Source organism: Podarcis melisellensis (genome assembly GCF_964234715.1).
Source record: "Podarcis melisellensis genome assembly, chromosome: 8".
NCBI lineage: Eukaryota > Metazoa > Chordata > Lepidosauria > Squamata > Lacertidae > Podarcis > Podarcis melisellensis.
The window spans coordinates 78487527-78502722 of record NC_138540.1 but is presented as its reverse complement, the minus strand read 5'-3'; the positions used below and the strand labels follow the sequence as shown (position 1 = coordinate 78502722).

The window sequence follows — 15196 nt, the reverse complement described above, 5'->3', positions numbered from 1 at the left end:
AATCTTCCCACAGGGCAGGGTAAGGGGTGGGGTGTGAAATCGAACAGGAAAGGGGGGAAATTAAATTATTTAAGGGACTAGAGAGGATTAAAAAGAAAGGGGAAATAAAGAAATGTAGCCAGACAATGAGAAGATTGTCCAAGTGCTCCATGTGATCCGACGCAAAACGGCCAAGAGGACGTCCTCTTGTCTGTCTCCTATATTTATAGACTCTGACCCCTCCTCCGAATTGGCAACACTCAAAAATCCCCAGCAACCCATTTAACCCTTTACAGGCTTGGGTTCCCCACCAAATTTGCCTAGTCATGATGGTGGCCTGTTCCCCAACCGCAACATGTGCTCTCTGCTAGTGAGAACACACTTTACCAATTGCTGATTATTGTATCTGATCATGCACATCATTTCCCCAGAAGCATTGTGATGAAATTGAGGTAGGATATACGGGGGGGGGGGTCATTTGATGAAATTAAATGGGGTTCTCAAAAAGGATTCAATTAAGTATTGGTCCCTTACCTTTCCTGCCCCAACCTGGCCACAGTGATCCATGCGATGGTCATCTCCAGGTTGACTTCTGTAATCAGATTTAAGGTGCTGGTTTTGACCTTTAAAGCCCTTCACGGCCTAGGACTCTCGTACCTATGGGACCGCCTCTCCCGGTATGCCCCATGGAGAGCCTCAAGGTCCATAAATAGCAACACCCTAGTGGTCCCAGGCCCTAAGGAAGTTAGATTGGCTTCAACCAGAGCCAGGGCCTTTTCAACTCTGGCTCCAGCCTCGTCGAACGCTCTGCGTCATGAAACCAGGGCCCTGCAGGATCTGATTTCTTTCCGCAGCACCTGTAAGACAGAGTTGTTCCGCCTGGCCTTTGGCTTGGAGCCAATTTGATTCCCTCCCTCTCTTTCCTTTTTCCTTTTCTTCTCCTCCTGCGAGGAGGCTACATTTTAATATTTTAATGTTTCAGTATTTTAATGTTGTATTTTAATGTTGTTTTTAAGTTGTAATCTTTCAACTTGTTTTTATTATTGCTTGTAAGCCGCTCTGAGCCCGGCCTTGGCTGGGGCGGTTGGGGTATAAACAAAAAATAGTATTATTATTATTATTATTATTATTATTATTATTATTATTATTATTATTAAAAATACCTGTTTCTTAACTCTGAGAATGGGATGGAGTGCAAAATGCAGGTGGCAGAATTTCATACCATTTCTAAAAAAGAGTTAATCCAATTTTCACATTGTGCTTTGTGTTCCAGTATAACATTGCACCATGTCTGGGAAAGCATGCAATCTCTAATTCTAATTTCATCATTTCCCACCCCCTTACTGGACTAGGTCTTTCCACCTGTAACCCTCAGGCTCCCTTCTTGGCCTATAAAACCCTCCAAACTAGGCTCATCCTCCATCCTTCACCTGCTTGTTTGTTCTGAGTGCTCTCAGCTTTTGATCTCTTCAGCACTATGACGACTTTCCTGAGTACTTGTCTCCTCTTGGTCATCCTTTGCCCAGGTGAGTAGGAGCCTGAGATCTTGAATTCTTTCTCCAAGAACATTCAGTCAAGGGACTAGTAGTCTCCATATGCCACCTTTGAAGCAAGAGAGGCAAAGTAGTTGCTGTGGAAGATGATAGGCATCCGAACAACATGACCAGTCCAACACAGTTGATGCTACCTATGCCCTTGCAGCCATACAGAGCTCTGCAGGAAGGACTCTGCAGGAAGGAGAGGAGGTTTAGCTAATCAGAGGACTGGATGAGGGAGAGCGGAGCAGGGAGGCTGGCAGGAGAAGATAGAATCACCAGAGCCAACTGCCTAGAGAGGCAATGGGATTGGTCTTCTTTACTGTTCCATTTACTCATGAGGAGGCCAGTGGAGAGGAGAGGAGTAACTTTAGCCCTGCAGTAGGCTGCTTGCTACAGATAACTATGGCTCTTGCTAGAGGCAACAGATCAATGGTTCTTTGAGGCACTAAGAGACCTCTAACCATAGATGCCAACCCTATGGGCCTGGGAACACCTCTGCCTCCCCAAGTATGTGATGATGGGACTGAAAATCCCCAAACTTGAGAGGCCCCATTGTGCCTCCTTGCAGCCTCCTTGAACAGGTTGTACTTGTGGTCTCAAGTGCATACAATGAGCACCCCAACGTCAGGCAGAACTTGGTGCCTCTCTTTAACCACAAGTTGAAAGCACTGGTTGCAAGAGCGGGGAACCAGTGCAAGGGCCATCCCTGGTAGGGGATTTGCTTTTGGGGGGAAATCTCCCTAGGTGGAAGTAGCCAGTTAACAGTGACTGGGGATGGAATATGGCCCCTGCTGTTGTGGGCCCTGGGCTGGAGGAGTGGTATAGAGAGGGGTGAAAGGGTTTTCTTCATAACTCCCCAGCCATTTTCCTGTGGATAGGCAACAGTTTTGATATTTTCCTGGTAGGTAGTGTGGTGTAGTGGTTAGCGTACTGAGCCCAGGAGCTGAGAGAGATCAGATTCAAAATTCCCCATTCAACCACAAAGCTGATATTGAGTCTTGTTTAGTGGTTGGGTCCTGAGGGTCCATTTAGAAAGTGTGCTTATATTTCCTTATGGAATGGGGCAAGGGGCAATTTTTACATCTGCAGAGCCTTTTTGAGCCTCAGGATTATTATGGGGAGTGGGGTGCATTTAGCATGGCTCCAGGTAAAGGAAAGGCTAAGGGGGGCCCTAAGGGCAAAGGAAAAGCATCTGCACCACAGAGGGAGCATGCATAGGCATCCCATTCCCCTCTCTTCTGTGGAGGGCGAGTCGGACTAGGGGACTATATTGATGTTCCTCGAGGCCCTGAGAAGGCAGAAGGCAGCCCTACTGCAGCTTTAACTTCAAGTGCTTGTCAGCTGGCAGAAGCAAGAAACCCAAAATCCTAACCAAGGTGCTGTTAATTTAATTTCAACAGGTTTGGATGCCTTGGAAGTAAGTACCGGTTTTGCTTCGCAGGAAGTGCCAGAGGTGGAAGGCACGCAGGAGGTGGTCATGGCAAAAGGTGAGGCATTATATTCTCAGCAGTGGAGTTGGCCAGGGTGGCATCCCCAATTGCCATGGATTTGTCAGGGTTGGAGTCCAGCTCAGTGGCCTTTCTCCCCTCCGGTGGTGGCTGTGGCTTCCACTGGATTCCCCCTTTATACAGAGGGATCTGCCACTTTGTTGGATGCTTGTAATCAGGAAAGGGGCCCAGGATCTATGGATGTGACCAATCACCCTGATCTGCATGTATAACTCTGATGCCCCCCCTTTCATCCAGTAGCACCCACCAGCTCTGATGGGAAAGGAAGGGGAGAAGGCGGGTCTGTATCATCAGTGCTGCCCCACCCTGATCCCTTGGATGTGGTTAAGTGGACGCCATCCCATTTTCAGAGCCATCATCCCCCACCGGGTTTCCATCATCTCCCAACTACCAAAGAAAGGATTTGGAAAGGGGAATATTGTGTTGTGTTCACTCACTTAAATAGGGAAATTCCCAAGAAAGGAAAGGACTTTGTAGGTGAGATTGATGCAGGCAAACCAAAGCACAGGAAGGTGCCAATTGGTTAATGGGCTATTTAAATTTATGCCAGAATTAATATATCAAATTATGGATTTATGGAGCATACTCAGAGTTCATGGGGGGGATTGAAGACCTATGATGAAGATTTATGCAGCTGGGCAGCTACAAAGTAGGCCTGAAGTGGAGGAAAAAATACTAGCAAATGGGAAGAAGGCTTTGTGTCTTTCCATTTCTGTGTCTGGACATGTTCCTGTATGAAGAATTGGGGGGGGGGGGGAGAGATGTGTGTTGGCGGTCATGCAGTCTGTAACCCACCACTACATGTGGATCCTGAGACATTAAACATTGCTTGTATTTGGTTGGAATACTCTGTTTCTCAAAGACTGGACAACTTATGTTTCCTCTCCTCTCCTCTCTGCAGTGAAAAAAGTGGAATGTTTAAAAAACAATGGGGGTGCTTGTATTATCGAAGGAGGAAGTTGCTTTTCTCAGCGTACTGAAACCTATTTAAGTGAGTATGAAGCCTTTCTGTCATATTAACTCTAAGTGTGTGAGTGCATCCTTTGGTCTCTGGGGTATCTAGTGTGACAACAGAATGCTGATCTCACCATCCTCGAGGAACTCAACTTTTTCAACAATTAAATATTAGAATTAAAACTATATTAAAAATATGTTTAAAATGTAACAATAATTACAATAAAAACAACACAACCCCAACCCTATCAGTAAAAGCAGTCATTCTTCAAAAAGCTGTTGAGACCCACTTGTAAAATGACAACAAGGTGGGATTTAGTCTAGATTCTTGAGTGAGGTACAATAAAAGCAAAAAATAAAATAAAGAAGAAAACCTCATGTTGAAACACATCCATCCCTCTCTATGTTGAAAACTCTCTCTCTCTCTCTCTCTCTCTCTCTCTCTCTCTCTCTCTCTCTCTCTCTCTCTCTCTCTCTTTCTCTCAGCAAGGGAATTCCAGGGTCTGCAAGATGAGATGGCTCATTTCCATATCATTAACTAATAGAGTGTGGAACCTCTCTCATTCTTTGACTCAGGGAAGTCTCATAGATCCACAGAGCCACTGGTAACCTTCTCCTGACTTTTACCAGCTGCTTACTGTTGAAAACTCTCTCTCTCTCTCTCTCTCTCTCAGCAAGGGAATTCCAGAGTCTGCAAGGATCCACTGAGATGGCCCATTTCCACATCATTAACTAATAGTGTTGAACCTCTCTCACTCTCTCATACTTTGACTCAGGGAAGCCTTATAGATCCACAGAGCCACTGGTAACCTTCTCCTGACTTTTACCAGCTGCTTACTGTGAACAAACTGTGCATAAATATTCAGGCCTCATCTTTCTCTGACATTTGTCTCATAGCTCCCCCTTAACTCCTAAATGACAATTCCTCAGTGAATGATAATTCCCAACTGCTTAGAAAGCAACCAAATCAGAGTCTACTCTTTGTTGGTGCAGGCACATTGATGTAGCAATGAGGTACGCAGCAAGTGAATGCACACAAGGAGACATGTGTTGGGTTCAGATTTGTCCACAACTTTACTGATTACAGGGATAAACAGCTTTGACACATACACTGGGCATGTAACCAGTCCGCCTACTGACTGATAGACTATTGGGGATGACCAATATTGGCGTCCATCAACAGCATGAAGAGCATCCTGTGAACCTCAAGTAGACACCAGCAAGGGGTGCTCTGTCCCCTGAACCCCTGAGCTGGATGTATGGACAAGGAATGCATTCTTCCAAGATCCCTGAGAGGGATCCCATCTGACAGGGTGGGGCTTCCCCTCCCATTCCCACTAAGAATCCAGCCCAATGATTCTTTTGCTGCACAAAATGGTGAAATAGAAGGTTGCATAGAAGGTGACTACCAAACCTACAACACCTGGAACAAGTCCAGCATGCCATTAAGGATATCCACTAGCCACGTCTTGCAGCCAGCTGCTTAGCAGTGTATAATCTGTCCTGTAAAAAGTCCCCTTGGGCTTGCACATTTTGCTTCATCACTGTGTTCATCTTACTTGGTCCTTGTTAACTCAGATGGGATGGACAGTTCCCCTCCACACTTGCCTCTTCCATTTGCAGGGTTAACCAAGCAACAGACAAGCATTTTCCTTGTCCTACTGTGTTCTGCCCACACAGACTACCCAGTCTCCTCCTTCATTTGTTGCCTTCTTCCCTTGAGTCCTGCAATGTTTTCCACTGAAAGCAAAGCAGACTGCTGTGACTTGGTCCATTGGTCACTTCACTTTGCTCTCTCTCTCTCTTTTGTAATTCCTTTTTATTGGTTGCTTTAGACATACATTCATCAAATCACATTGTAACAACTTGATTTTCCTGTAATTAAACATATATTTTAAAAACATTATGAAAGAAAAAAGAACAAAAATACATATTTATTGATTGATTTGATTCATTTGTACTCCATTTCCGTTTGACTTCCCTCCCCTTCTTACCTCAGTCCTCAGTTTTACTTAGTTGACTGCCCCTCCTAACACAGCCATTTATTCAATAACCTAATTCCATTATGTTTTACTTTTTTCTTCTTCCATTAATTACTCTAAAGTGGTCAGAAAAATTTATTCTCCATAATGGTCTTTCAAATACAGTTTGAATATATTTCAATCATTTAGTTTATTGTATTGTTTGATCTTTTCATCTGACCTATCTGCTTGTCCAGTTCTGTATACTCCATCAATTTGATCAGCCAGTAACTCTGTTGAAAAGGTCTCCATTTTCCAATTCTAGGCATTCAAGACTCTTGCTGCTGTGGTGGCATACGTAAATACTTTCTTAAAGTTTCTTGGAATTTCATCCCCCATGATCCCTAAGAGGAATCTTCAGGCTTTTTAGGGAATTGGCTTTTAAACATCTTTTTAAATTATTTATAAATTACCTCCCAAAATTCCCTCATCTTTTTTCAGGTCCAACAGACATATGTTGTTCCTGCCACTTCTTTACATTTCCAACACTAGTCCGATTATTTGTTTTAACATTTTTTATCATCCATTCTGTTTCCTGATTCAACATAACTGATAATTCAGTTTGAAGCATTTTAATAGTTTGACTTAACATCTTGTTCTTTGGGTTCTTAGCTATTTCTTTTTTATTATTTTTTTTCATCTCCTCTAATATTTCCATTTTTTCTTTTCCCCCCAGTTTCTTCTGAATTGCATTCTGGTGGATGAAAAATCCTCGCATGGGTGCTTTCCCTGTCTTCCAAACAGTCTTCATATTAGTTCCTTTGTTTATATTAAATTTGAAGAATTCTTCTACTTTTTAATATTTTTAATATAATATTTATTATTAGTATTCTCCCCCCTTTATAACAAACAAATATAATTTCTTCATCACATATATCTTTGCTCTAACTGAGCTTTGACGTCCTCCTGTCCCCCTCCCTGACTTCCATATGTTATCACTTTTATCTTAGCATTTCTAAATCACCCTATTTATCTTATCTCTACACTTAAAAGACTTACTTCTAATTTTTATAAACAGGTATCAAATCATAACCTATCAATATTTTAAATCAACCCTGCAAGTGTTTTCAAATGTTTACAATGTTCCTTCATATACCTTTTTAATTAAGGTATTTTTGAAAATCTTTTTCAGTTCATTATATATCATATCCCAGTAGGCTTTAATCTTAGGACACGTCCACCACATATGAAAGAAATTCCCTTCCTTCTCCTTATATTTCCAACATCCTTATCTTCTAAATTTTAGCAAGTTTATTCGGCGTCAAATACCACCTATACATCATCTTCATTAAATTTTCTTTTAATGCCATACATGCAGAGAATTTAATTGTTTTTGTCCATAGTCTTTCCCACATAAAATCTGAAGAATTCTTCGGAAGCTTTCTTAGCTATCTGAATTATTCCTTCATCAATAAGGAATGCTTCATTCATCCTCTATCTTTTCTGCCCTCTTTCTTTCCCCTTCAGGAATAAGGACACTGAATTGTGATCTGATAGGGACTTTGGATCAATTTCAAATTTTCTCACTCTTAATGTTAATTCTTTTGAGATCCAAATTCCGTCTTGACTGCTGGCATACTGGTTCAGCTCAGAATAATATGAAAATTCCTTTGCCCTTGGATATTTAAACCTCCCAGCATCTACTAAATTTCTATTAACTGGAAAAAGTTTGAGATAATCGTCGTGTTTTATTATCCACATTTCTCTGAGTTCTCTCATGTTTGAAACAACTCCATGCAGATTTCCTAGGAGCCCTTTTCAGCTCATGCCTGCTTTACACTCTCATGTACTTTTAAGTTTTTTTCTTGCACAGGCATGTCTGCAAGATTTGGGACGTTGCCTGGGCCAGAGTAGGCAATGACCAGGGGCGCAGCCTATCCACTATCACACTGGGTGCAAACAACACTCCTGAAAAGGAGGAAGGGGTGAATGGTGATTTTCAGACCAATCAGAATGAATTTACCTGATTCAGGCCATATTTTATAAATATTGTCCCCAACGCCACCACCCCACTCTCTCTTTTTAGAACCAGTCTCCAATTAAGGTAAAGGGACCCCTGACCATTAGGTCCAGTCACGGACAACTCTGACGTTGTGGCGCTTCCGGGTCATGTGGCCAGCATGACTAAGCTATTTCTGGTGAACAAGAGCAGTGCATGGAAACACTGTTTATCTTCCCGCCAGAGCGGAACCTATTTATCTAGTTGCACTATTACCTGATGCCGAATAGGCCTGCAACATATAGTAACAGCACATAGCATCAAATGCTGAAATACTCTGTTGACAAATGAAGCCACAGAAATCATTTTTTTAAAAGGAAAAGGGGGAAAATCATACCCAGACAGATATAACTGCATCTCCCCATAGAAGGTTGCATGAAAAAAGATTTCTTGTATTGAGAAGTGAATTCAAGAGATCAGAAAATTAGAGGAAACATGAAAAATCATCTTCTCCCGTCTCTCAGAAATATAGTACATAATATAAGGAAGCTTCATGAGTCAGGCCCCTGGATCAGCTAGCTGTATATCAGGTAGAGATGGGTAGTGGATCAAACTATTCTAGACTCTTTTGTATGGGCAGAAAAACAAGTCCATCTAGTCCCATTTATGTGCAAGTTGTTAAGGAACTATCCTAGAATATTCACATGGTATTGCAGAAGAAATTATACTTCAAAGAAACTACTTTATGTATTAGTGTGCTGAATTCAGTTGTTGCCAGGTATTTTCTCTTAAATCACCCATTTGCCCAATGTATTTATATTTGTATGTTCATCAATTTGAATCTTGCTATTCCTTCAATTCTATCTAACAGATGGCTCTATAAAGTCCTACAAGAACAAGGGTTGTGCTAAAGATTGTATCTCAGTTATTGCCACCTTCTCTTCAGTAGGAAACAAATACGTTGAGCATATCCACTATTGCTGTCAAATATATATGTGCAACCTGGGAATGCTTAAAAGTAAGTATATCTATCTATTTTTAAAGCACATTTTAAAAAGAAAAGCCTAACTAGCTTTTCAGAGACCTTTTAACTGAATTACTTTCTAAAGAAATGCCTGAAGCAACTAATATTATAGTTGAGATCTTGTTTATTCTGTTATATTTTACTCCAAGAAGACCCATTTATCCCAAATAGAATCCAATAAGGCAGACATTTATGTACAAAATATATTTGGTAAAATGTGAAATTTGCAGGTGGCTCTTTGAAATATTAAATAATCAATATATTTTTGGGAATTTTTAAATCATTTTTTTAACTCTTTTTTTAAAAATTGAAAATTTGGTAACTTAGATTTTTAGATTTAGAGTAAGTCCATCATGTGACATATCATGAAGCTCAGGTTCTGAAGGGATTTGTGTTTTTAGTTTTGACGTACAGTAGTACTTCAGGTTACATACGCTTCAATTTACATACGCTTCAGGTTACACACTCCACTAAGCCAGAAATAGTGCTTCAGGTTAAGAACTTTGCTTCAGAATAAGAACAGAAATCGGGCTCTGGTGCGGAGGCAGCAGCGGGAGGCCCCATTAGCTAAAGTGGTGCTTCAAGTTAAGAACAGTTTCAGGTTAAGAACGGACCTTCAGAACGAATTAAGTACTTAACCTGAGGTACCACTGTATCTCAATGCTGGGCTGAGCTTTTAAGGCCTTTGTGTACTCTGGCAAGGTCAAATTTCTCTCTCTCTTTTTGAAATTTCAAACACTCATAACTCAAAAACAGGATGAGATAAAAAAATTAAAATTTTAGATTTAAACTTAGTTTTGATCACTCAACAAGTGTACAAAAGATGACAAAAGAAAATTAGATGACATGAGGTAAAAAAGTAGTATCACTTGATTGGGTGCCACTGCAATGTTCCCTTGCCAGTAATTAGGGACAGAATTTTGATATACGGTATGTTAAAAAAACTTCCCAAGAGATTCAAATGACCACTGGGTGTGTGGAAGAGAACCCCTCCCCCCAGATAAATTAGGGAAACAGAGAGAGAGATAAGAACATATGCCCCCCCCCTTGCTCACTGATAGCCCTGCTCACTCTGGGACTCATCTTGGTGGGGCAGAACTGCAGAGGTAGTTAGTGAAACTATCTATTGCTGCTGAATGGCATCTAACCGGAGAACAACAAAAGTCGCACTGCTTGGGCAAAGTTGTTGAGCTCTATTTGGGAACAAAAATATTTGGGAACAAAAATAAGTTTTTTGGTTTTGGAGGGGATTTTAAAAGCATTTTGAAAAACAAAAATCACCCTACTTGATGGGAAAATACGGACATATGGTAGCCCTCAGTTCCTCCCATTACTATATTTCATGTCTCAGTTAGTGAACCGTTTTCTCTCTCTCATTGGTTTCTACAGTAGGTCTGCCAAACACTGATGTTTTCTTGTGTCCAGGGGGCATTGTCGAAAATCAGCAAAATGAGGAGGGGGATGCATAAAAACTTCAAATTTTGTGTCCTGATTTTCACTTTTTTAAACTGCAATGACTGGCAATGGTTGCTGGTGATTGAGTGAGAGATGACTGGGGTGACTGGATGGATGATGTATCTGTGTGCAGTAAAATGGGATGAGTGATAATGAATAAGAAGCTGGGACTGAAACTGCCTTGGTCATGCTGGCCGTTCATCTCCAGTGGGCTAGGGACAAAGGTGAAAGCTGTTTCCTAGTTCTGCTCGATCTCTCAACGGCCTTTGATACCATCGACCATAACATCCTCCTGGACCAGGCGTCAGCAACATTTTTCAGCTGTGTACTGGTCCACCATCCCTCAGACCATGTGGTGGGCTGGACTATATTTTTTTTGGGGGGGGGGGAGAACAAATTCCTATGCCCCACAAATAACCCAGAGATGCATTTTAAATAAAAGCACACATTCTACTCATGTAAAAACATGCTGAGTCCCGGACCATCTGCGGGCCAGGTTGAGAAGGTGATTGGGGACCTTAGGTTGCCTACCTCTGTTTTGGACCGTCTAGAGGGGCTGGGACCTGGGGGCACTGTTATACAGTGGTTCTGCTCCTTCCTCCTGGGCCATGTTCAGAAGGTGGGGGGGGGATGACTGTTCAGACCAGACCCCTGGGCTCTCACTTGTGAGATGCCTCAGGGGTCCGTCCTCTCCCCCATGCTTTTTAATATCTATATGAAGCCGCTGGGAGAGATCATCAGGGGGTTTGGGCTGGGTGTTCATCAGTATGCAGATGACACCCAGCTCTACCTCTCTTTTAAATCGGAACCAGTGAAGGTGGTGAAGGTCCTGTATGAGTGTCTGGAGGCGGTTGGAGGATGGATGGCGGCTGATTGAGGTTGAATCCTGACAAGACAGAAGTACTGTACTTGGGGGACAGGGGGCGGGTGGGTGTGGAGATCTCCCTGGTCCTGAATGTGGTAACTGTGCCTCTGAAAGACAAGGAGGGCAGCCTGGGAGTCATTTTGACTCACAGCTGTCCATGGAGGTGCAGGTGAATTCTGTGTCCAGCTCCAACTGCTATGCAGGCTGAAACCCTATCTGCCCGTGAGAAAAAAAATAAAATTTTAGATTGAAACTGAGTTTTGATGACTCGACAAGTGTACAAAACATGCCCCCCTTGCTTCCTGAAAGCCCAGCTCACCCTGGGACTCGTCTTGATGGGTTAGAACCGCAGAGGTAATAACTTTATAGTTTGTGGCTATTAGAGGCCGAATCTTAATGTGATCTGTAGCATTTTGTAAGTTAGGAGATACTTTATGAATGCTGTAAACTGCCCAGAGTGGCTGGGGGAACAGAGCCAGATGGGCAGGGTATAAATAATGAAATAATAAAATAAATAAATAAATTATTATTATTATTATTATTATTATTATTATTATTATTATTATTATTATTATTGGAGCACTGAAAACAGAAGGGTTCCTTCACTTTAAAGGCACTTCAGTATATGTTGATGTTTTTGGTTTTTTGAGATTTTACATTTTATTGCATTGCATAAATTTTATTTTATTTTATTGTAGTTTCTGAGTTTTCTATACCACTAGGAGACTCTTTTTAGTATTAAGAGATATAAAAGAATAATTAATAAATAAACAAATACACACCAAGGCTTTATTTCTTTATTTATTTGTCTGTTGTTTAGAAACTTTACATAGTAACCTTAATCTGAGGAGGGTTTCCAACATAGTAACACAGTATACAACATACTATACTTAAACAATATTATATACCTCAGTCTATTTCATAGTCATAAGCACTACATAAGTATATGTAGTTAGTGATTGAACACTATATATAATAAACCAAGCACCAAAAATAACTGGCCAATAAGTCACATTCACAACAATAAACTCCCCAACTCACTCCCTAAAAAATACCACTGCTTGTCTGCTCATCTCAGGTCTAAATATCTGCATCGTCAACATCATTCATTGCAGAAACAGAATGAAGTAGAGATGTTGCAACCCTCTCACAGGATTAAAGAACTGAAGCCTAGGAATTAGAATAAAGATAAATGGGCTGGAATCATGTCTTGACTTTAGTATTTACTTCTGGCAGGGCCACCGAGGCACTTGAATGGGCTGGAGTGCCCAAACCTTTGTGCAGCTGAATCAGAAGTTTCTAAGGGTTCAAATGCCATCAGGTGTCATGGTGAGGAGACTAAGTGCATTGAGTTTGTTCTTGTTCATGGTAAGTAGAACTGCCTTGCAATGAGTGGGAGGGGGGAAACAGGTGTGTGTGTGTGTGTGTGTGTGTGTGTGTGTGTGTTACTATTTCATTCTGTTTGTGGCTTCCTTCCAGAAAATAGATTATTGTGCATTTGGGGGAAAGTTTCTTTTCCCTAAAAACATAACTCACCTCAAATCACATTTGCTTTGTATGTATATAGATGAGTATGTATATTTACAGGGTGGGGGTTTGAGAAGGTGAGAGAAATAGTCTTTTTGTTAAATTACATGTAAAAATTTATTAAAAGAGTGTTTTCACCAGTCTTTAAAAGACGTAAAATTAGGCATGGAGACCTGATCTGGAAAGCATCAATGAAGATGAGCCCTTGCCCAAGAAGAAGAAAAAATAGACTTTTTTATTTCTAAATTTTAAACACCTCTCTCATATTCATTTCATGTGGTGATTTTCAGATGCTTTCTATACTTGCTCAACATAGTTGTTAAAAATTAGGATGCTCCTATTTTTTCTTTTGCACGCGTGCGCGCGCGCGCGCACACACACACACACACAAACACAGGTTGCTACCAAGATGCTCATCTGACCTTGTCTCTTTTTCTTTACTAGACAACAGTGATGTTCCTGATAAGGTCGTCAAAGGCTGTGCATCACCAACTTTTTGTGAATTGGCCAAGACATCAGTGCTTAACAAGTACTTTTCAGGCAAGATAACTCGAGCACGATGTGGTGAAACTCTAGTTTCACCAAAGCAAGTCAGCTTTTAAGAGTAGTTAGGAGAGAGCAATGTCTTCTTCCTTTTGGATTCCACTATTTTCTGCAACAGTGGAAGTGGTGGTTGCTTGTCTGAACATGGGAGTCCAGAGCAACTGGTATTCACAGGACTCCTGAGGCTTCTATTTGGTGAATGGTCTGCAGGGAATAGAAAACTAAAGTAGAAATGTGGGGGTTTGGCTCCTGAAAACATGGGATATGTGTAAAAAAATCCTTTGTTCATAATCAAAATAAATTGGTGAAGCAAATCAAAACTGTGTTGTGTGTCTGCATTTATCAAATTAAGAATATTTGGTGGCAGTGGTGATGAAGGGCACTGTTTTTAGAATGAAAAACAATGGGTAATCATGAGTTATCTTATTGATTTAGGAAATGTATATTCCAGTCCATATTTCAAAGAAATCTGAGTTGCTTACTATAACGTAAATCTGGAATTCCGAGACTGGAATTATACATTCGTGCTTATTTATTGACAAGTATCAAATATTGGAGACCTGCTGATGGTCATAATCTCCTCAGTTGGGCAACCTTAGAACACACACACAGTATATAACATTTTTATTTGGGTGGATAGTATTAGGATCAAAATATTTGAAGTCCCTACAACTCTTGAAACAAGCCAATTAGAAAGATATGGAATATATTAGCTAATAAAAATAAATTCATTTTCACATTTGGGTGGATAGTATTAGGATCAAAATATTTGAAGTCCCTACAACTCTTGAAACAAGCCAATTAGAAAGATATGGAATATACTAGCTAATAAAAATAAATTCATTTTCACATGCTAAATCCTACTTCAATAATGTGCGGAGAGGAATGGTAATATGGAAAAACTGTGTGATAATGGGTGTTATGGTTGGGTCTCTCCCATAGAAGTGAGACAAGTCTGGCAGTAATTAACACAGGTTTATTTGTCAAAAACACACAAATCACCCTGGAGCTCAGTCACTCAGTGTCTGCTTCCAAATTAGCTGTTGCTGAGTCTGAGTTCCGCCCTTTCCTATTCCCACATTTAAAGCCCCACTTTCGCTTCCTTTTCTGTTCACGCCTCTCATTAATTCTTGTGCACCTATGCATCATGGGCTATTTCCGGTGGCCCTCCCTCTGAGTCCGAGCTTAAACTGTCTTCCCCTTGAACTCCCCCCTTCTCCTTGTTCTCGGAGCTCAGGCTTCTACTGCAACTAGGCTGCTCCTCCCTCATTCTGCATTCCTACATAATTACCTCCTCCTGTCTACTCCACGCTCTCCCCCTCTGTCAGCAATGGGATGCAGCTGACATGGGTGTCGTGACCTTGGACCAACTGATAGATGAGGAAGACTTCTATGCGTACAGTACATACATCAAATACCATCTATCAGAGGTGGTCCAATGGCAATACTTGCCGCTACAACATATTTTAGTAACTTTGTTTGGTCTGACTACCTTCACAGCATCTGAGACACTTGAAATTTGGAGCAATTGGATAATTACCGTAATTTGAAACTCAGTTTGATATGCAGAGTTTAAGAAATGATTGGAATAAAGAATTGGAATGTTCACTATTACCTGGATAGTGGGAAATTTTTTTGGCTTCAGTATCATATCAATGGATCTTAACCTAAGAATTATACAACAGAAAATCCTTCTTTGAATCTATTGGTCTCCCTTGCATTTGTATAAGAAAAGATTATCTAATGTATCTCTTGGTTGGAGATGTATTATTGACTTCTTCTTTGAAACACATGCTTTTACTGTGTCCTACACTTACTACGTTTTGGGAGAAAGTGCTGGACA

General features: G+C 41.0%; 1 protein-coding gene across 3 annotated transcripts; it reads left to right on the top strand.

Moving 5' to 3' along the window:
- The first annotated feature begins 583 nt into the window (after positions 1-583).
- LOC309376160 (phospholipase A2 inhibitor and Ly6/PLAUR domain-containing protein-like) lies at positions 584-13550 on the top strand. 3 transcript variants are annotated; one of them, XM_081922388.1, is made up of 6 exons: positions 584-656; positions 2918-3004; positions 3927-4016; positions 8811-8957; positions 12520-12651; positions 13255-13550. In XM_081922388.1, the coding sequence occupies exons 2-6, from the start codon at positions 2995-2997 to the stop codon at positions 13410-13412; spliced, it is 537 nt and encodes a 178-aa protein (XP_081778514.1). In that variant the 5' UTR covers positions 584-656; positions 2918-2994; the 3' UTR covers positions 13413-13550. The 3 variants fall into 3 exon arrangements, with proteins under 3 accessions (XP_081778514.1, XP_081778513.1, XP_081778515.1); XM_081922387.1 differs by lacking the exon at positions 584-656 and adding an exon at positions 1324-1505; XM_081922389.1 differs by lacking the exon at positions 584-656 and adding an exon at positions 2134-2226.
- Positions 13551-15196: the final 1646 nt, after the last annotated feature.